Source organism: Heterodontus francisci, chromosome 4, assembly GCF_036365525.1.
Source record: "Heterodontus francisci isolate sHetFra1 chromosome 4, sHetFra1.hap1, whole genome shotgun sequence".
Classification (NCBI taxonomy): domain Eukaryota; kingdom Metazoa; phylum Chordata; class Chondrichthyes; order Heterodontiformes; family Heterodontidae; genus Heterodontus; species Heterodontus francisci.
In genome coordinates this window covers 87,048,967-87,072,544 of record NC_090374.1, presented here as the reverse complement: position 1 = coordinate 87,072,544, position 23,578 = coordinate 87,048,967, and the positions used below count along the sequence as shown (strand labels likewise).

Genomic DNA, 23,578 nt, shown 5'->3' with positions numbered 1-23,578 from the left:
CCTGGATATTGTCCAGGTTATGCTGAACTTCTACACGGACAGATTCGTATCTGAGGAGTCACGAATGGTGCTGAACAATATACAAACATCAGCTAACATCCCCACCTTCTGACGTTATGACTGAAGGAAGGTCATTGATGAAGCAGCTGAAGATGGTTGGGCCGAGGACACTACCATGACGAACTCCTGCAGTGATGTCCTGGAGCTGAGATGATTGACCTCCAACAACCACAATGATATTCCTTTGTGCTAGGTATGATTCCAAAAAGTTTTCCCCAATTCCCATTGACTCCAGTTTTGCCAGGGCTCCTCGATGCCATAATCAATCAAATGCTGCCTTGATGTCAAGGGCAGTCACCCTCCCCTCACCTCTGGAGTTCAGCTCTCCTGTCCATGTTTGAACCAAGGCTGTAATGAGGTCAGGAGCTGAGTGGCCCTGGGCACCGTTGACGACACCTTCCATCACTTTACTGATGATCGAGAGTAGACTGATGGGGCGGTAATTGGCCGGGCTGTATTTATCCTGCTTTTTGTGTACAGGACATACCTGGGCAATTTTCCACATTGCCAGGTAGATACCAGTGTTGTAGCTGAAGAGGAACAGCTTGGCTAGGAGCACAGCAAGTTCTGGAGCACAGGTCCAGGTGTAGGGGTTAACATATTAGCATGGATAGAAGATTGGCTGGCTGGCAGAAAACAGAGTATGCATAAATGGGTCCTTTTCAGATTGGCAGGATGTGACAAGTGGAGTCCTACAAGAGTCTATGCTGGGGCGTCAACTTTTTACAATTTATATCAATGACTTAGATGAGGGGAGTGATGGCTTGGTAGCTAAATTTGCAGTTGACACAAAGATAGGTAGGAAAGTATGTTGTGCAGAGGACATAAGGAGGTTGCAGACCGATATAGATAGGTTGAGCAAGTAGGCAAAAATCTGGCAGATGGAGGACAATGTAGGAAAATGTGAAGTTGTTCACTTTGGCAGGAAGAATAAAAAAGCAGAGTATTACTTAAATGGAGAACGACTGCAGAATTCTGAGGTGCAGAGGGATCTAGGTGTTCCAGTGTATGAGTCACAAAAAGTGTAAGAAGGCTAATGGAATGCTATCCTTTATTATGAGAGGAATTGAAAATAAAAGTAAGGATGTTATGCTCAGTTATACAGGGTATTGGTGAGACCACATCGCAAATATTGTGTGCAGTTTTGATCTCCTTATTTAAGGAAGGATGTAAATGCATTGGAGGTGGTTCAGAGGTGGTTTACTGGATGGATACCTGGAACGAGCGGGTTGTCTTATGAGTAAAGGTTGGACAGACTGGGCTTATTTTCATTGGACTTTCGAAGAGTGAGGGGAGACTTGACTGAAGTATATAAGATCCTGAACGATCTTGACAAGGTGGATGTGGAAAGGATGTTTCCTCTTGTGGGTGAGTCCAGAACTAGGGGGCATGGTTTTAAAATTAGGGGTTGCCTTTTTAGGACAGAGATGAAGAGAATTTTTTTCTCTAAGGGGGTCGTGCGACTTCGGAACTCTCTGCCTCAGGTGGTGGTGCAGGTGGGGTCATTGAAAATTTTTAAGGCGGAGGTAGATAGATTCTTGTTAGGCAATGGGGTAGGAGGGAGTGTGGAATTTGAGACACAAAGAGATCAGCCATGATCTTACTGAATGGTGGAGCAGGCTCAAGGGACCGAATGGCCTACTTCTGCTCCCAATTTGTATGCTCATATGTTTGTCTCACTATCCCAATGGGCCAGGAATCCCTGTTTAAAAAAAAAAGCTTTGAGATGCTTGCAACGTTTTTTTTTTAAAGGGTCAAAGGAAAAAACAGGGAAAACCCAATTCCCATCTCAGGCTGATTGTTTTCAAAGGCTCCCCTCCCAGGCTGATCGAAGTCGGCGCCATTACAAGACAGCAAAAAGCACTGGAATCCTCCATTCATGCAGTTCACATCTGAAGCTATAAAAAACCATTAAATCTCTCAAGTGTGACGAGCTTTTATTCACTCTGCCAAAGTTTCAAAAAACTCATAAAACCACACAAGTGTGAAGACTTGACTATTGAACAGCTGTATAAACAAACTCTAGTAGCAGAGAAAAAACACTTGAAATGCCTAGTGAACAGCTGTATAAACAGAAAGACTTAAGTGCTGGAAGCTGGATAAACAGACAAACACTTACAAACATCTGCTCCAGTCAATCAAAGCAGCCAAGAGTGTTTTATTTAAAGTGAAAGCAGTGCAGAGTCATAGAATGAATCTTAAAGCAAGTTCTAAGCAAAAGAACAGCAGGAAGGTGGGTACCAAATTTCCCAGCATGATCCAGAAGGCCATGGATCTCCTATCTGAATTCCAACTTTTCAAACAAAGAATGCAGTTATGCTTTACAGACCAAGTGATTGCAGAACCAGAAAAGCAGGCTATAAAAATATCAATAGCAGTTGGAAATGAGGAATTGCACAGAATCAATACCTCTGGCTCATCTGAAGAAGAGCAGAAAGACCCCACAAAGATATGGAAAATGCTAGAAGAGCATCTCCGATCAAAAGTGCATTTTCGAATTCACCACCTGGAACTGATGACTTACAGGCAACAGCCACAGGAATCAACAGACCAGTTCATCAGTAGATGCCTTAGTAAGGGCAACAAATGCTATTTCTCAGAAGCTGCGCTGTCAGACAAAAAAATGGGAGTTGGTGATTGCATCAACAGCCATTGAAATGTTCCAGAAAGACCCCTTGGGGAAAAAAGGAACTCACAACATTAATGCACCGCCAGGAGATGGCAGGAAATAGGAAGCCATTGTAGCTGGACAACAGCACCTGCAGGCACTAGGTGCAGCCAACAGTATCAGCATCATACCCAGGTCGAAAAGAGAAAGCAAGCTGTGTGGTAAGTGTGGTTGGTCCCACTCACCGCAACGTTGTCCTGCATTTCGAGACCTGTGCAAGGCGTGTGGTGCAAAAGGACACAGGGCCTGCCTATGCAGGAGTTCTGCCCCTTCCTATGCAGGTATTCTGGCCCCAAAGATGTATCCAGAAGTTACGGTAGAACACAATCAAACAGAAAACAGGCCAACAGCAGCAAGGAGAGCATCATAGACCTGCGTAAACGCAAGCCGATACACCCAAGTCCACAGCAAAACAGACCTGAGACTAGACTCAAAGAGGAGTAATTCTCAGCCAGAAGATGACCAGGCATTCCACATTGTGAACCTGACACATCACGTTGATGAAATCAAATAACTGGAAGCTTTCGCCACTATTAACATCATGTACCCAAAGAAAGCTGGCAAACATACACTCAGGGTCAAGATTGACATTGGCGCTAGTGCAAATATCCTACCAGTCTGAATACTCAAAGCTATGTACCACAGTTGTAGAAAATCAATGATACAACGGACAACTGTCAAGTTATCTGCATACAATGGGTCACCCATTCCTTGCAGTGGCACATGAACAATGGAATGCAGCTATGCCAAGTCAGCACGAAAACCACAAACATTCTACCTTGTAGACATGAATGGACCAGCAATGGCAGGACTACCAGGGTGTAAGGACCTCGACATCATAACTCTCAACAAGAGCGTTGCCAAGGAGAAATCTCCAAGGACCGGAACCCACTCACAGGCTCTTGACCAACATCACACGGTGCAGTCTGGAAATCCAGCAACAGCACAACTAGGCCTCGCCTTCACTTCTGTGCTCTAGAGAACCGGCAGCACCACAACAAGCGAGAATGGATAGGTACCTCCATGAGACCAAGTACTCCTCCCCCAACAGGTCCTCGACTTTGAGCCCCAAGCCTTCAGACGTGGAGGATGAGGAGAGGCAAGGCGAAGGACATGCAATGTCCTGAACAGGCAGAGGAGGAATGAATTGAAGCATTGTCTATTGACTGTTCGAGATGAGGTGCTAGAAACTTCCAAGAATGACAAGGCCTCAAAAGTGGTCATCTTGAGAAAAGCAACAGAGTATGTTAGCAGGCTGAAGGCAGAGGAACAGAAACTGAATGCAGAGAGGGAGAAACTTCAGAAAGAACAGGGCAGCACAGTGGCGTAATGGTTAGCACCGCAGCCTCACCGCTCCAGCGACCCGGGTTCAGTTCTGGGTACTGCCTGTGCGGAGTTTGCAAGTTCTCCCTGTGACTGCATGGGTTTCCACTGGGTGCTCCAGTTTCCTCCCACAGCCAAAGACTTGCAGGTTGATAGGTAAATTGGCCATTGTAAATTGCCCCTAGTGTAGGTAGGTGGTAGGAGAATGGTGGGGATGTGGTAGAGAATATGGGATTAATGTAGGATTAGTATAAATGGGTGCTTGCTGGTCGGCACAGACTCGGTGGGCCGAAGGGCCTGTTTCAGTGCTGTACCTTGCTATGACTCTATGAACAGCAACCAATGAGACACAAATTCTCCAAGCAAGAGTTGTCAAACCACCAAAATAATTTATGGACTTTTGAGCCTTTATACTTATAAATTTCACAATATCTATCCCTGTGTAAATAATTTTGATGTTATCTAATTTTATGCATTTTTACTTTTAGAATATGGGACTTATCTTTAGAAAGGGGATGTTGTGTGATTGCCTTTAAGAGTGATATCCCATTAAGATTTTAGTATGCTAATGAGCTAAGTACCAGGATGCAGTCATGTGACTCAGAGCCAGAGTCACTCTGCAACTGTAACACCTAGAGGAAAGTTCAATAAATCATTAGCTCTGTACTGTATAGATTAGTTTAGCCGTAATAAACCTGTTTGAGATCTTCAACCAGATGGACTCCACGCATTTCCTCATTCATGTTGCATCAGACAACATAAAAGGAACTCATTACAGTTTAGCAAGGGAATTTCAGACCTTAGGATCCAGGCAGCTGAAGGCCTGGCCACTAATGGTGGAATGATTGAAATTGGAAATGTTCAAGAGGCTGGTATTAGAGGATTGTGGAGATTACAGAGATAGGGCGAGTTGAGGCCATAGATGGATTTGAAAACAAGGATGGGAATTTTAAAATCAAGGTGTTGCTCAATTGGGAGCCAACGTAAGTCGGTGAGCATAGAGATGATGGGTGGATGGGACATGGTACAAGTTAAGATAGAGATAGCAGTGTTTTGAATGATCCTAAGTTAATGGAGGGTAGAATGTGGGAGACCAGCCAGAAGCATGAGTGGAATAGTCAAGTCTTGAGATAACAAAGTCACGGATGAGGGTTTCAGCAGCAGATACACTGAGGCAGGGGAGGAGTCAGGCAACGTTACGTTGCTGGAGATAAGCAGTTGTAGTGATGGCACAGATGTGTGGTTGGAAGCTCAATTTGGGGTCAAATATGACACCAGGATTGTGAGCAGTCTGGTTTAACCTCAGATAATTGCCAGGGAGAGGGATGGAATCTATAATAGTGATCAATTACAGTCTCCAGATGGTCACATTAATTCGACCACCGGGCCCCATATGTTGAGAATGGTACCGAACCTTGTGCAATCATCAGCAAACATCCCCACTTCTGATCCTATGGTGGAGGGAAGGTCATTGATGAAGCTGCTGAAGATGGTTGGGCCTAGGACACTACCCTGAGGAGCTTCTGCAGTGATGTCTTGGGACTGAGATGTTTGGCCTCCAACAACCACAACCATCTTCCTTTGTGCTAGGTATGACTTCAATCAGTGGCGAGTTTTCCCCCTGATTCGCATTGATGTCAATTCTGCCAGGGCTCCTGATGCTACACTCGGTTAAATCCTTCTAACCCCTTCTAAAACAGCGCATGAAAAAGTGACAGGTCTGGGCCCAATACCTCTTGCAATTGTAACAGAAAAGAAATCAGAAAAGAGTCCTTCAAGAACATCATTATAATGAGTGCCACCTTAATTCTTGAAGGCTTCAACATCCCCACATTGATTTTAAAAAGAAAAATCATTCTTGGAATATAGGCATTGTTGGCAAGCTGGGTATTTATTGCCCATTGTTAGTGGTACAAAAAACTGCTGATGGGCTGCTTTCATTAATTGGTAAAGGTAGATAGTAAAGGCAGATGGGAAACAAAACACATTCTATTGTGATGAAGAACCACCAAAACATCAAGCAATTGGGAATGTAAAAAAAAACCTTTATTCTTAATTCATATTTTAGGGAGGAGAGCTGTGTTTTTTCTGTTGTTCATTGCCTGGATGGATCTCTCTACCACTCTGACACACTTGACAGACTAACCTTTGATGTAACATTGCATATTTGTTGATTGTGTGTTGGAACTTGAGCTTTTGCTCTCCTGATCAATATTGTGCCTTTAAAAGAGAGCTAAAACTAAATGGTAAACGCTCATGAGTTGCAAAATAATCTTGTTTATCACAAGCTGAGTTCAGACCATAAACTAGATACATTCAATTCGGTCTTCACTACGTAACATCCCAGAAGTAGCTGGAAATCAGGAAATGGAAGGAAGAAAGGATCTCAAGAAAATTACAATCACCAGGGAAGTGGTACTGAGCAAATTGTTGGATCCGCAGGCTGACAAGTCCCAGGGTCTTGATGGACTTCATCCTAGGGTCCTAAAAGAAGTGGCTAGCAAGATAGTTGATGTGTTGGTTTTAATTTTCCAAAATTCCCTAGATTCGGGGAAGATTCCAATAGACTGGAAAACAGCCAATGTAACTCCTTCATTCAAAAAGGAAGGGAGACAGAAAGCAGGAAACCACAGGCAGGTTAACATACGTCTTGGGGAAAATGTTAGAAGCTATTATTAAAGACGTTATAGCAGGGCGCTTACAAAAATTCAAGGTAATCAGTTAGTCAACATGGTTTTGTGAAAGGGAAGTCATGTTTAACCAACTTATTGGAGTTCTTTGAAGAAATAACATGCTGTGGATAAAGGGGAACCGGTGGATGTACTGCACTTAGATTTCCCGAAGGCATTTGATAAGATGCCACATCAAAGGAAAATAAAAGCTCATGGTGTAAGAGGTAACATATTGGCATGGAAATAAGATCGGTTAGCTAACAGGAAACACAGTAGGCATAAATGGATCATTTTCTGGTTGGCAAGATATAACAAGTGGTATGCCACAGGGATCAGTGCTGGGGCCTCAACTTTTTATTTAGTTTATATAAATGACTTGGATGAAGGGACCGAAGGTATGGTTGCTAAATTTGCTGATGACATAAAGAATAATTACAGTGCAGAAGGAGGCCATTCAGCCCATTGTGTCCGCACTGGCTCTCCAAAAGAGCAATTCGCTCAGTTCCATTCCCCTGCCTTCTCCCTATAATACTGCACATTCTTCCTTTTCATATAACTGTCTAATTCCCTTTTGAATGCTTCAATTGAACATGCCTCCAACACATTCTCAGGCAGCGCATTCTAGACCTTAACCACTCGCTGCGTGAAAAAGTTTATCCTCATGTCACTTTTGCTTCTCTTACCAAATACTTTTAAATCTGTGCCCTCTCATTCTTGACCCTTTCACGAGTGAGAATAGTTTCTCTCGATCTACTCTGTCCAGACCCCTCACGATTTTGGATACCTCTATCAAATCACTTCTCAGCTTTCTCTCCTCCAAGGAAAACAGTCCTAACTTCTCCAATCTATCTTCATAACTGAAATTCCTCATCCCTGGAACCATTCTCATGAATCTTTTCTGTACTCTCTCTGATGCCCTCACGTCTTTCCTAAAGTATGGCGCCCAGAACCGGACGCAATACTCCAGCTGAGGCCGAACTAGTGTCTTATACAAGTTCAACATAACTTCCTTGCTCTTGTAGTCTATGCCCCTATTAATAAAGCCCAGGGTACCATATGCTTTTATTAACTGCTCTCTCAACCTGACTTACCACCTTCAATGAAGTCCCTCTGCTCCTGCATCCCCTTTAGAATTGTACCCTTTATTCTATATTGTCTCTCCATGTTCTTCCTACCAAAATGAATCACTTCACATTTCTCTGCATTGAACTTCGTCTGTCACCTGTCTGCCCATTCCACCAACTTGTCTATGTCCTTTTGAAGTTCTACGATATCCTCCTCACAGTTCACAATGCTTCCAAGTTTCGTATCATCTGCAAACTTTGAAATTGTGCCCTATACGCCAAGGTCTAGGTCATTAATATATATCAGGAAAAGTAAGAGTCCCAACACTGATCCCTGGGGAACTCCACTATAAGCTTTCCTTCAGCCCGAAAAACATCCATTAACCACTACTCTTTGTTTTCTGTTACTCAGCCAATTTGGTATCCATGTTGCTACTGTCCCTTTTATTCCATGAGCTATAAGTTTGCTCACAAGTCTGTTGTGTGGCACTGTATCAAATGCCTTTTAAAAGTCCATGTACACTACATTAACAGCATTGCCCTCATCAACCCTCTCTGTTACCTGCTCAAAACACTCCAGTAAATTAGTTAAACATGATTTTCCCTTAAGAAATCCATGCTGATTTTCCTTAATTAAATCGCATTTGTCCACAGGTAGGAAAGTAAGTTGTGAAGAGGACATAAGGAAGCTACAAAGGGCTATAGATAGGTTATGTGAGTGGGCAAAGATCTGGCAAATGGGGTATAATGTGGGAAAATGTGAAATTGTCCATTTTGGCAGGAAGAATAACAACGAAGCATATTATCTAAATGGTGAGAAACTGCAGAGCTCTGAGATGCAGAGGGATCTGGGAGTCCTAGTGCATGAATCGCAAAAGGTTAGTATGCAGGTTCAGCAAGTAACCAGGAAAGCTAATAGGATGTTATTGCTTATTGCAAAGGGAATTGAATACAAAAGTAGGAAGGTTATGCTTCAGTTATACAGTGCATTGGTGAGACCACATCTGGAGTACTGTATACAGTACTGGTCTCCTTATTTAAGGAAGGATGTAAATACAATGGAAGCAATTCAGAGACGGTTTACTAGACTAATACCTGGAATGGATGGGTTGTCTTATGAGAAAAGGTTGGACAGGCTAGGTTTGTATCTGCTGGAGTTTAGAAGAGTAAGAGGCAACTTGATTGAAATATATAAGATTCTGAGGGGTCTTGACAAGTTGGATGTGGAAAAGATGTTTCTCATTGTGGGAGAATCTAGATCTAGGGGTCACTATTTAAGACAGTCCATTTAGGAGATTAGGAGAATCGTGAGTCTTTGGAACTATCTTCCTCAAAAGGCGGTGGAAGCAGAGTCTTTAAATATTTTTAAGCCAGAGGTAGATAGATTCTTGATAAGCAAGGTGGTGAAAGATTATTGGGGGAAACAGGAATGTGGAGTCAAGATTACAATCAGGTCAGCCATGATCTTGTTGAATGGCAGGGGCTGAGTGGCCTACTGCTGCTCCTAATTCGTATGTTCATATGTTATATTATTTTAAAAAGCATCTGTTACTCTGTTATGCTGACTTCTTGTTCAAGCTTCTAAGTAGCTTAGGGTGTAACATTTGCAATGCAATTACATTCTGTGATGTACAGGAAATTTTTTCCATTACCATTTGCTTGATTACATTGAGTTATGCCAAGTCCACAGCACAGAAACAGACTATTCCGCCCAGCAGATCTATGTTGGCATTTATACTCCACACAAGCCTGCTCCCACCCTTCCTCATCTAACCCTTTCAAAATATTCTTCTATTCTTTCTCCCTCATGTGCTTATCTAGCTTCCCCTTAAATGCATCTAATGTTAGTCATCTCAACTACAAACTTTCTTCTGAATTCCCTATTGGATTTACTAGTTACTATCTTATATTTATGTTCTCTAGTTTTGGTCTACCTCATAAGTGGAAACATTTTCTCCAATGCTACCCTATCAAATCCTTTCATTATCTTAAAAACCTCTATCAGGTCATTCCCTCAGCCTTCCCTTTTCTGCAAATAGGAGCCCCGATCTGTTCAGTCTTTCCTGATAGTTATAACAAATTTTCTACTTCATTGGATTAAAAAAAACTTTCTTTTCTAGGCAACCTGGTAAAAAAGAATCATGGTACACTTCAAAATACTCCAAAAAAAAAGCAAAGCTAAAAATTTTCTGGGGGAGCAATATGCTCCCAGACAGCCAACCCCCCACCCCCTTAAATGGAATATACTGCACTACCAGAGCTGAATTCCCCTCTCAAAATACTTCTAAATCCAACATAGCAAAAAATTTAACTGTAGTGGGTTTTAGCCCTCCCCCACCCCCCAATTATCATAACTGGCTAGATATTTTTCTTTGAGGAGGAGAATTTTTATACAGCGAGTTATTGATCTGGAATGCATTGCCTGAAAGGGTGATGGAAACAGATTCAGTAGTAACTTTCAAAAAGGAATGAATATACACTTGAAAAGGAAAAATTTGCAGAGCTAAGGGGAAAGAGCAAGGGAGTGGGACTAACTGTATAGCTCTTTCAAAGAGGCATGATGGGCCAAATGTCTTCCTCATGTGCTGTAAGAATCTATGCTTCTATATAGCTGCAGTTTAGGTCATGACCCACTATGCTCTCAATGTAACTAAATTTTTTCATGTGCCATACGTGCGTGAGGCCAGCAATAGAAATCCCATAATTCAATGTTATAAAAAATATTCAATTCAGTCACGTTAAAGCAGTGGACTTGGCCATCGGCCTTTATTCAGGATTGTTTATTCAGTTGTATGTTACTTTTTGAGTTGTTAGCTTATTTACAGTTATATCAGATTTTCCAATTTTTGTAAGTTGGACACATGAGCCAACTGAATATAAGATCAAAGTATGACACTTGTTCTATACGATGATCACAAACTCAGTCCTATTGGTTGAGGATGAATTGATTCAACAAAGAATGACCTGTGCTATTCCTTTTTTTTAAATCGTTGTTGTATATGGGGATATTGTTGACAACTCTCAGAATACTGTAACGATAGTAATTATGGTCAGTATTTATGCTGTAATCTGCAAATATTACAGCCAAAATTCCATTCAAAACTACAGCGGGTGAAAACAGATGCTCAGTTCAATTAAATTAGAACAAAAATTCCTCAGCATTTTACCCTTAAAAGAAGCAAAAGAATGAGTGCTGTGAAAATTTAAATAAAAACTGCCAACAGATTCCACCATGACAATGTATCACAAGTTTGTTGAAAGCAAACTACAGATCATATTCAGTAACATTTAAGATTAACCAGTACTGTAATTTGGGCAAAACTGTCCTTAAGCTTTTATATTTGCATATATTTCAAACAGTGTAGGTACCTGGAAATCATTCAGGTCAGTGTAGAATTGATTGTTGCTTTTGACATCTGTGGTCAGCCTCATAGCAATTTCTTGATTTATTTCACTTCTAATATCAACAATATTAGAGATTTCCAGTGACAGTCCATCAATCCCTGTATTGGAAAGAAAAAGCAATTAAAGTTGAATACACAAATTTACAGAAATTATAGGGGTGATTCGACAGTTGCACAATTTCTCCACAGCGAGCACTGAATCATCTTGTATATGCTATCTTATATACAAGCCTGCTGTGCATTCCTTTAGAAGATAACAATTTTATTTTTAACAATTAGTGAAAAACACACTGATGGTTGACCCTTGCATGGACAATTTTCTCAGGAGTCCCATAAATCTTCATGCACAGTGTGATTCTGCATGAAAATTACCTATGAGTGAATTTAAACAAATATGTAAGTGCCCTTTGAGATCACAGGTACATACAGCACAGAAGGAGGCCATATGGCCCATCATGCCTTCTTTTTGAGCTATCCAATTCGAGCTATCCACTCCCCTGCTCTTTCTCCATACTCCTGAAACTTTTTCCTTAATTATCTGTAACTTATATATACCATTTATAACATTATATATACCAGCTACAAGATGCACTGCAGCAATGCTACCAGGCTTCTTCAACAGCACCTTTCAAAGTCGAGACCTCTACCAGCTAGAAGAACAAGGGCAACTGGTATATGGGTACACCACCATCTCCAAGCTCCCCCAACAAGTCACAAACCATCCAGACATGGAATACAGCACCGGTCCTTCACCATCGCTGGGCCAAAATGCTCAAGCTCCCAAACTAACAGCGCATCCAATTGAAAATGGCGGCCCGCATCCCACAGCTGCTGGCCCAATCAAGGAGCTGGCAGCTCAGCAGCCTCGGTGGCATCACTGCTAGCGATGGGCACTGCTGAGACTGAAATATGAAGGAGAGTGTGCCTCAATGCCGAGGCACCCTTGAAGATGAGGTAAGTTCTGCTAAGCAAGCTGGGGCCTTGCAGGCTCTGCATTCGGTGGAGATGGGTGGGTGGGGGGGGGGGCATATCCAACGGCAACTGCTTAGCCGTGGGGGCAGCCATTGTGGCTGGTCGGGGGGGGTTGTGGCAGGAGCCCTCCATGGGCCATGGGCAGTCATAAAAGAGGGCTTGCTCAGGAATCCGCTGGGAGGCGGCCAGGGTTTACCTGACTGTCTCCCCATGCGGCAGAGAGCTCCTCACGACATGGGCAAAATACCAGAGGTGGGAAGTGGCTCTTAATTGGGCACTTAGGTGGCTTAATTGGCCATTGGTGGACAGCTGCGGCGTGAGGTTCTCACTATTGGTAATATGCCATGGTGCCTCCTTCCTCCACCATATTACCAGCCTCCCCCTCCCAGCCCGTTGCCATAGGGCTGGTAAAATTCAGCCCATAGTGAGACAACCTGGGATTCTAATTCACTACCACCCATCTGCTTCTGCTTACCCTTATGCGCTAATCCTTGTCCCTATGCCCTTTTTCTAGGTCATAGGAACATACGAATTAGGAGCAGGAGTTGGCCACTTGGTGTTTTGAGCCTGCTCCACCATTCAATAAGTTCATGGCTCAGCTGATTACTGCACATTCCCGCCTACCCCCCGATAACCTTCCAAACCCTTGCTTATCAAGAATCTATCTACCACTACCTTAAAAATATTTAAAGACTCTGCTTCCACCGCCTTTTGAGGAAGAGAATTCCAAAGATTCTTGGCCCTCAGAGAAAAAATTTCTTCTCATCTCTGTCTTAAATGGGCGACCCCTTATTTTTAAACAGTGACCCCTAGTTCTAGATTCTCCCACAAGGGGAAACATCCTTTCCACATCCACCCTGTCAATACTCCTCAGGATCTTATGTTTCAATCAAGTCGCCTCTTACTCTTCTAAATTCCAGTGGATACAAACCAACTTGTCCAATCTTTCCTTGTAAGACAGCCTGCCCATTCCAGGTATTAGTCTAGTAAACCTTCTCTGTACTGCCTCCAATGCATTTACATCCTTCCTTAAATAAGGAGACCAGTACTGTACACAGTACTCCAGATCAAGGTCCTTGAAATGACTTGGGCCCTGCAGCTGTGCAGGTGGAAAGGAACAGCCCTCATGAAGATGCACAGTCACTCATACCATCCCAAGCACCAGCACAAATATTGGTAGGCTGAGTAGTACAGGGGAGGCGGTGGGGTAGTGGTATTGTCACTGGACTAGTAACCCAGAGACCCAGGGTATTGCTCTGGGGACATGGGTTTAAATCCCACCACAGCAGAAGGTGGAATTTGAATTCAATTAATAAATCTGGAATTAAAAAGCTAGTCTAATGATGGCCATGAAACCATTGTCGATTGTTGTTAAAACCTATCTGGTTCACTAATGTCCTTTAGGGAAGGAATCTGCTGTCCTTACCTGGTCTGGCCTACATGTGACTCCAGACCCACAGCAATATGGTTGACTCTTACATGCCCTCTGAAATGGCCTAGCAAGCCACTCAGTTGTATCTAACTGCTACAAAGTCAATAAAAAAGAATGGAAAAACTCCCTTCCTAACAGCACAGTGGGTGTACCTACCCCACATGGACTGCAGCGGTTCAAGAAGGCAGCCCACCACCACCTTCTCATGGGCAATGAGGGATGGGCAATAAATGCTGGCCTGGCCAGCGACGCCCACATCCCATGAATGAATAAAAAAAACAGTGAGTTAGAGTTGTCTACACAGGGTGATTCACAGAGCATGTGAGCAGAAGCAGGTGTAAGTGGAAAGGACAGGACAGGAAATGGCTCACTGGAAGGCAAGCTCAGGTTCTACATCTACAGTGAGGGCAGAAATGCACATTTTAGGGGCTGAGCTTTTAAAAGAAAAGTGCTTTCAGTGCACCAGCAATTGCTGAATATATTGAACTACCTGCCTGGCAGCAATTGTAATATGCTGGAGGATTCTATCGACATGTTGTCAGCCCTAGAGCATGTGGTCATTTCAATGCATACTGCAGCTGTAGCTTTGTAGGAGTCTGTGTCACCACAGTGCAGCATTTGGGCTCCACTGTCAATCCACCTTGGACTGAGAGACTGAACTGGTTGGGCCTTCAATTGGATCACTAATGTCTGCTCTCCTGCAGATCAGTGGGAGTTCTGAGCCACAGTGCCATAGATGAGATAGCTATGCTCTGCAAGTGGAATGTGTTATCCACAGTCAGGATGGCAACATGCCTGCATCCTTGTCAGCCCCTCAACCAATGCACATCCTGGTGCCAGCAAGCCGGCTGGGCCAGATCGTCCTAGCAGCCATTGAAATGTTTCAGTCTGAAACTGGATCCTCTCAGGCCCAAGCTCCTAGAGATCATCAATCTTCATCACCTGATGAGCTCTCATCTGAAACACAACAGCCTTCCACCTCACATGTTAAAAATAATGGGGTAGCAGTAGTACAGTATGTAAGAAATCACTTCAGAGGCACTATGGGATGCTTGCTAATTAGAGCATAGGCATTTGTGTAAGCCAGTAAAATGATAAACCCTTTTGACATCTGTGTGTGCAGATAGTTCTTGTAGTAACTGGTGATCATATAAGGTCAAGTTATCAATGATTATCAATGTCGATCTCTGGGGAGATGTAATTTATTAGAGGGTGGAAGCACTGGAAAAGAAAACATTTTGGATTTTGGAAATCCTGCAACCTTTGTGAACCCCAGAGCCTCATTCTGCTGCTGAGTAGGATCAATAAGACTGTAAACAAATGAATGCGCTAAGAGCAAACTGGGTACAGAAACAGAAGTTCATGTAACAGTCAAATCTTTGTAAAGAAAGTAAGAACTTTCATTTATATTGTGCCTTTTACAACCTCAGGACACTCTAATGTGCTTCAAGGCCAATTAATTACTTTTTAACTGTGGTCACTGTTGAAATACAGTGAGATATGGCAGCCAATTTGTGCACAAGGTTCCACAAACAGGAAATGAGCTAAACGACTAAATCATCTGATTTTGGTAATTCCGGCTCAGACATTATTGTTGACAGGACTGGAAATCTATGAAGGAAGAAGAGATCCAAGTTCTCCATGGACTTGAGATGTGGCCCCTTGCATCAATAGTGGAATCGAACAGATACATCTGTGCATCAACGTTGTCATATTCCAAATTCAGTGGCCAAGAAAGACATTAAGGTTGTACTGCTAACATATGCGAACTTCATTATAGCCCTGAAATTTTGTAAATGCATTTATACATGACTCAAGATTAATTCCTTGCCTTTAGTTGCTTTTCACTTTAGTGTGCTGTTTGCCCAATTAAAAGTGGCCTGGGCAGGTTCCATACTGTTCACTGCAGAACTTCCATTCTCATGGGGAAAATGTGCACATCTTTCTGGAGCAGACAGTGGAGGGCATTCCCAATGCCCTGACCCACACTGCTTCAGTTTGCAGCCTCCTAGGGCATACGGGTACCCGCAATGCACCTCTTTCTGAACCCACCTATTTTGGTTAAGGTAAGTGCTGGAGGTCACGTATAAGTGCATCCTGGTTGGAGCTGTGAATTTTAGGCATCCATTTTCATTTTGTAGAAGTTAACTATCTCAGTCCCAAATGCTTTACTGGGAATCGGTTCCACATGTCTAGCATTCTCTGGTGCAAAAAACATTTCTTTCAATCTCCAGTACTGATCAATACTTGTTCATTTTATTTCACAGCCTAAATCAAAAAGACTCCTTATATTTACAAAGCTAAACTTTTCAATGTTTTAAAGATTGTCCCCCACTACTATCTACATTTGATAACAGACCACTGAATTTTTGTTCATATCTCATATTATTTAATCTAAAAAAAAATCCTTTCCATGAAATGAAAACACTATTTTCATAAAAATATAGCCAACAGCATGCAGTGTTGGATTTCACAATCAGCTCATTGTATGTGAAGAAAAGTGAGCTGTTGATTACATGCCAGTTAAAAACTGAAATTTCTGATGTCATTACGAACTGGAGCCATAACCAAAGCCAGCATTGTGCATCAGGATGGCTTTCAACTGCCTCCGGGCAACTAAGAACCAGTTGATGAAATCTGCGTGTGCAGAATATCTGCTATCCATCAAAGGGCAACCCAAGGCTCATGCTTTTTCTGGGAGGGAACTCAAAAGTGGAACCCTCAGGGCAGTTCCAACAAAACCTCACAGTAGCTTGGGGGAAGGAGGGTTTTATTAATACTTCACTAGGTTGTCAAATAAAATGATGTGCTAATTATCACCTTTTATTCCAGTTTTCTTTAAAATAATTTTAATTTACCTTTTAACATTCTTAACACTCAGTGTTTCCCCAATTTCCCTTTAACTTTAAAAATATTTATTTTTACCTGTTTTTGAAAAGTCAAAATTCTGAAAAAGTCCCTGGAAATATTTTCTAATAATTGAAAGAGCCCTGATCTTATTGATGGCAGAGCAGGTTCGAGGGGCCAAATGGCTTACTTCTGCTCCTTTTTCTTATGTTCCTAAACCAAAAATGTAGTCTCTTCTTATTAACCCTTAGTCCCAGAATCATTCTTAATTTTCTTCTCTAATCATTCTTAAAGGCATCAGTATTGAAAGGCGAGTCTCTAAAATAGACATGGTGCATCTTCCAGCTAGTATGTGAGGATGGGGTAATCAGATATAAAATTGTTTTGATTTGCACTATGCATAATCTTCCTGTCATCATAAAGTCATCTGCTTGCTCATCTGGAGTGGATGTAAAGGGAAAGTCATGCGCAATAGCTCTTAAAGGAGCAGAGAAAATATTTTGGGATTTTCATTTTTTTTTAAAGGTTTTTTTTTTAGTGCTTTTTGGCACTGAAATATGTAAGAAATGTTCATGTAGAAAGACAAGCAGCTGGATAATGCATGACCACAAATGCGATTGTAAATAAAGCATTTACAAGACTTCAACAGGAAAATTATAAAAGAACCGGGAATAAGAAAGAGTCTTAAAATCTAAATCACCGCAACTCCGTCAACGATAATACTGCTGTAAGACACAGAATCCTAGATGGCAAGGCAACATAAAATTAATTATGGGAATTTTACAGCACTCCAAATACAGTACTTAATTGTTAAAGTGGTCCAAGATGAATGGAATTATACCAGCGAGATCAGATGGATGTGTGAGATTATCTGGTACCAGAGCTGGATTATCTGCAATTATGCTATCAAATGTATTTGCATGTCCTAGAACACCTAACTATCAACGATAGAGAAAATTAGCTATTTGTATAGCTATACTTGCAAATATTAGCAAGAAGGATGCAAGGTAATGTGAGATGCCATCCTGTTCTGAGCCATCACCTATGCTGGTGGTCAATTTTTCTAGATTCATAAAGATAAAAAGGAAAAATGTTATGATTCTGGCTTCAAAAACACTTTAAAATAGAGGTTACATTGTAGGATAACTGTATGGTGTTTGATACCTGTGGGTGAGTATGTGTGTTAGAATGAGTGAGAAGAGTGATAAAAGAAACTCTGAGCTTACGCCAGATTGATCTTCCTTTACTTTTCTCTACTTCCTTGATTCTATTATAGATGAAGGTGCCTACAGTGGACTCTTCAAAAGGAACCAAAGGCTTGTAATTTCTGGGCTTTACGCTAGTTTGAGACTGTTCCCTTATATTACATGCCATCTTGCTCTTGCGATTAGTGAAGTAGTCTTGAGTTGTTGCGAATTGAAGGAACACATACATATGTGTCTAACCTGCAGCCCATCTTGTATGTCAGTAACTGACCATATGACATAAGCTACAATGTTACACTGATTTGCTGCATTAAGCCTGACTAAAACATTTCAATTGTAAGTTGCAGCTTCAATGCGTGGTCTGCAGGCATGCACAGCAAACAGTGGAAGAGCTTAAAAGTTGTCTAAGGAATTGGCATGGGTCAGCGGTAAATGTGCAATCTTTTGCTCTATTTCTGCTGATTTCATCCAGATAGCACTGATATCTGAACAGAAAACATGCAAAAACCCAAGACAAATATTAAGATTATTACATGGAACAAGTGAATAAGGAATCCAGGCAGTCAGGGGAAATAGAAAATTAGGTTAGGAAAGCAGAGAATATTAAAATAAATGTCAAGTATTTCCAAACATATTGCTAGTAAGAAGATGAAAACAGAAACCGTTAGGCAACAAGTTATTTAAAAAATTTCCTGGGATATAGGTGATGCTGGCTAGCTCACATTTTCTGTTTATCCCCAACTGCCCTGAGGTTGTGGTGTTGGGCCTTCTCTTGGTGAAGATGGTCACTGCCTGGCACTTACATGACAGTAATGTTATCTGCTTTGGGTGTGGCTTCCACGATACTGAATGATCTTTGGTCAATTTTCCACTTGTCCTCAGCCTTCTGATTCCATTGCACAACCTCTATCATTGCCTCAACTCATACACTGCTCTTCATATGGCTCCTGGATTCAGTCCACAACTGTCTCTGAACCTGGACACTGGTTTAGGGATGAACAAGTCTGTATGCAAGTCACATTCATCTTGCCAAAGGGCTTCCGACTTAAACTCTGAATTGCATCTTATCTCCTTTGTTTACGGTCACTATATCTCACTTGGTTTCTACCATGCCTATGTAACCTCAATTCCTTTTGCATCTATTCATATGCACATTTTATCTGTCTCTCTGGACCTGGGCCAAGTACTTCTATCTTCCCCTTTTTTTAATCTCAGTTGTTTTCTCCTCTCCTTCCTTTCACCAGGTCATAACCACCTTTCATTTCTCCCCTCCCTTTGCCTTGCAAATCCCTTTCCTTACTCATCAGTACACTTCTGCCTTCTTAATATCATATTGCTATCCCAAGTTTAAATTCTCTTTGAAAATGGTCTCTATGCCTCTCATGGTATTCTCCAAAAGGCACCCATTGCTGCCTTATGAGCAGAACCCCAACTGCTGCTTCCTCTTCTCTTACCAACCATCCTCCCGAGCGCACCCCATGGGGGCTATCACCACCAACTTTCTTTTCTTCCCATTCAACCCATCCACCACTGCTCCTTTAGACTCTGCCAGTAGATCAACATTTACCACCCTTGTCCAAATTTCCTTCCAGAAAGTCTGTTCCTTCATAAACAAGGTTATTGTCATGGATAACTTCATTGCGGATGCTATTATTGACATTCGGCTATGGTTCATAGGTGCCCAGACCTTGCCTTTACCAATGCCTTTCCACATGCCTTATACTTTCCACCATTTTCCCTGTTCAAACCCCTATAATAGCAGTGTGATCTTTATCTCCAAGTCACACCTTGGCCTCTTTCTCACTTCCTCTGGCACCTCCTTTAAAATCTTCATTATCTGCTGCCCTCCAAACTGCACCCTGATTTTTTTTACCCAAGATATCCTCCATCCTTTTCTGTTAGGAAGGGAGTTCCAGGATTTTGACCCAGTGACAGTGAAGGAATGGCAATATAGTTCCAAGTCAGGATAGTGTGTGGCTTGGAAGGGAACTTGCAGGTGGTGGTGTTTTCATGCATCTGCTGCCCTTGTCCGTCTAGGTGGTAGAGGTTGCAAGTGTGGAAGGTGCTGTCTAAAGAGCCTTGGTGTGTTGCTGCAGTGCATCTTGTAGATGGTACACATTGCTGCCACTGTGTGTCGGTGGTGGAGGGTGTGAATGTTTGTGGATGGGGTCCCAATCAAGTGGGCTGCTTTGTCCTGGATGGTGTCGAGCTTCTTCAGTATTGTTGGAGCTGCACCCATCCAGGCAAGTGGAGAGTATTCAATCACACTCCTGACTTGTGCCTTGTAGATGGTGGACAGGCTTTGGGGAGTCAGGTGGTGAGTTACTCGCTGCAGGATTCCTGCTCTGATCTACCTCCTGGTATTTATATGAGAGCCGCCTAGGGAGAGAGTTCCAGGATTTTGATCCAGTGACAGTAAAGGAACGACAATATATTTCCAAGTCAGGATGGTGTACGGCTTGGAGGGGAACTTGCAGATGGTGGTGTTTACTTTAGCTGGTAAAGAAGGTCAAATGTAAATAACAATTCTATTCCTTCAAGATAATATTTCCCACCTTTGACTCCAACAGCTATTTTGAACAACGTTCTGGTACTATCAATACAGTGGAATTTCATCTAGTCTTCATTATTTTTCATGTATTTTGTAAGAAAGGTAATTATGGCAAAAGACACTAACAGTTTTAGAGTTCTCAAAAAACTGGAGATTTATTATAGGAGGCAAAAATACAACAGAATTGTAGCTGTTCTTACCATACACATTACTGAGCCGTACTGAGTGTGTGAAGTGTTGATAGATGCATACCACCTCTGAAAAAAGTGGGCCACGAGTTATTCTCAAAATAGGAGGTTCTGAAGAAACATATGGCTACAAAAGAAGGTACAAATAATTAAAATTAGTGAATTTTAAATTACTACTAAACAGTATTCTGATATGCATTAAGAAGTTTTTTTTTTAAAGATTTACTTATTGTCACTCTAACATATCTGTTCCATCCCTTTGCTTAATGGAGGCTTGCAAATAAAGATTATGTAACAGGAGGACAAACAAACTTGGAAAAATTATTCAAGGGCAGGGAAGCTCTATATAATTAAATATTTATCAATGATACTTTTCCATAAAGCCACCTCCTCCTTCCATGGATGACATAGCTCAGAGATAATACACCACAATAAATGCTGATAACTAAAGCTGTCAGTTTGATGAGCTGAGTGCTTGGAATTAAAATATTTGTGATAAAGCCTTTAAAACTTATGACTTTTGCACAAAAAATAAAAGCTCACAACATTTTGGATCTTTCACAAGATAAACATCAATGTGGAATATGGATGACGATGTATTGCCCTTTCCAGCTCATTCATCCAGAAAAACTCATAACAGCCACTGTTTATTAAATATGTTCCTTAACTGTTTCAGAGTTTTTGCCTCCTTTACTATAGCCAGAACTCCATTTCATGTGTTGCTAGCTCTTTGTTTGAAGAATTTGCCGATAGCAGTTTTAAAGTTGCCTTTTTCTGGCTGCAAACAGATGCCTACTCCCAATGTCACATTTCAATGGGACTGAAATTCAATGGAGGTTCCATCAGTTTCCCGCCATTACTCCAGAAGAGGCTGGTGGAATATCTGTGGAATTTTAGCCCCAATGTCTCTATTATACCTTTTATTGCTCAACCTGTTTAAATCACAATATAAATAATTGATGAAATATTGTAAATGACTAAGCAATAAAAACCACAAGAACTAAATTTAAACAGTCTTTTATTGTGATTTATATTACAAGGCAATTGTGTATCTGTTAACAAGCAATAGATCTGCTTAGTTGTTGCAATTTCTGCTTTGATTGCTTTCAGAATTTAAAACAATTGATAAGTTTGAAGGAGAAAAAAACTTATCTTTGTGACTTGTCCTGTCCAGTTTTAATCTAAATTTTAGAATCATAGAAACTTATCATAGCACCAAAGGTGGCTATTCGGCCACTTATGCCTGTGCTGGCTCTTTAAAACAGCCATCCAATTAGTCCCACACCCTCTTCTCTTTCCACATAGTCCTGCAACTTTTTCCTTTTCAAGTATAACACCTTTTGAAAGTCACTATTGATTCTGCATTTAACACCCTTTCAGGTGGTGCATTCCTGATCACAACTACTTGTTCTGTAAAAACATTTCTCATCTCCCTCCAGTTCTTCTGCCAATTATCTTAAATCCGTGTCCTTTGCTTACTCATGTTCCTACTAGTGCAAAGTTTCTCCTTATCTACTGTCAAAACCTTACAAAATTTTGCACACCTCCATTAAACTACTTTTTGTTTTATTCGTTCAAGGGATGTGGGCGTCACTGGCTAGGCCAGCATTTATTGCATACCCTAATTGCCCTTGAGAAGGTGGTGGTGAGCTGCCTTCTTGAACCGCTGCAGTTCATGTGAGGTAGGTACACCCACAGTGCTGTAAGGAGGGAGTTCCAGGATTTTGACCCAGTGACAGTGAAGGAATGGCAATATAGTTCCAAGTCAGGATGGTGTGTGGCTTGGAAGGGAACTTGCAGGTGGTGGTGTTTTCATACATCTGCTGCCCTTGTCCGTCTAGGTGGTAGAGGTTGCAAGTGTGGAAGGTGCTGTCTAAGGAGCCTTGGTGCGTTGCTGCAGTGCATCTTATAGATGGTACACACTGCTGCCACTGTGTGTCGGTGATGGAGGGAGTGAATATTTGTAGACGGGGTGCCAATCAAGTGGGCTGTTTTGTCCTGGATGGTGTCGAGCTTCTTGAGCGTTGTTGGAGCTGCACCCATCCAGGCAAGTGAAGAGTATTCCATCACACTTGTGCCTCGTAGATGGTGGACAGGCTTTGGGGAGTCAGGAGCTGAGTTACTCGCTGCAGGATTCCTAGCCTCTGACGTGCTCTTGTAGGCTACTCCAGTTCAGTTTCTGGTCAATGGTAACCCCCAGGATGTTGATAGTGGGGGATTCAGCGATTGTAATGCCTTTGAATGTCAAGGGGAGATGGTTAGATCCTCTCTTTTTGGAGATGGTCATTGCCTAGCACTTGTGTGGCATGAATGTAACTTGCCACTTATCAGCCCAAGCCTGGATATTGTCCAGGTCTTGCTGCATTTCTACACGGACTGCTTCAGTATCTGAATAGTCGCGAATGGTGCTGAACATTGTGCAATCAGTGAACATCTCCACTTCTGACCTTATGATGGAGGAAAGGCCATTGATGAAGCAGCTGAAGATGGTTGGGCCTAGGACACTACCCTGAGGAACTCCTGCAGTGATGTCCTGGAGCGGAGATGATTGACCGCCAACAACCACCACCATCTTGCTTTGTGCTAGGTACGACTACAGCCAGCGGAGATTTTTCCCCCTGATTCCCATTGACTCCAGTTTTGCTAGGTTTCCTTGATGCCATTAAATGCTGCCTTGATGTCAAGGGCAGTCACTCTTACCTCACCTCTTGAGTTCAACTCCTTTGTCCATGTTTGAACCAAGGCTGTAATAAGGTCAGGAGCTGAGTGGCCCCGGTGGAACCCAAACTGAGCCTCTCTGAGCAGGTTATTACTAAGCAAGTGCCGTTTGATAGCACCGTTGACGACACATTCCATCACTTTACTGATGATCGAGAGTAGACTGATGGGGCGGTAATTTTCCGGGTTGTATTTGTCCTGCTTTTTGTCTACAGGACATACCTGGGCAATTTTCCACATTGCTGGGCAGATGCCAGTGTTGTAGCTGTACTAGAACAACTTGGCTAGGAGCGCGGCTAATTCTGGAGCACAGGTCCTCGATACTATTCCCGGAATGTTGTCAGGGCCCATAGCCTTTGCAGTATCCAGTGCCTTCAGTCGTTTCTTGATATCATGTGAAGTGAATCGAAGTGCCTGAAGACTGACATCTCTGATGCTGGGGGCCTCAGGAGGAGGCCGAGATGGATCATCCAC

The 23,578-nt window shown here is 42.2% G+C and overlaps 1 protein-coding gene across 2 annotated transcripts in view; it reads right to left on the bottom strand.

Annotated features, from left to right (window-relative positions):
* man2a1 (mannosidase, alpha, class 2A, member 1) overlaps positions 1–23,578 on the bottom strand; it is a 235,528-nt gene that overhangs the window by 32,073 nt on the left and 179,877 nt on the right. For both annotated transcript variants that reach the window (XM_068029802.1, XM_068029801.1), the window contains exons 16-17: positions 20,399–20,513; positions 11,157–11,290 (exon numbers count right to left, since the gene is read on the bottom strand). In XM_068029802.1, coding sequence (XP_067885903.1) covers positions 11,157–11,290; positions 20,399–20,513 — 249 coding nt within the window. The remainder of the gene's footprint in view (positions 1–11,156; positions 11,291–20,398; positions 20,514–23,578) is intronic.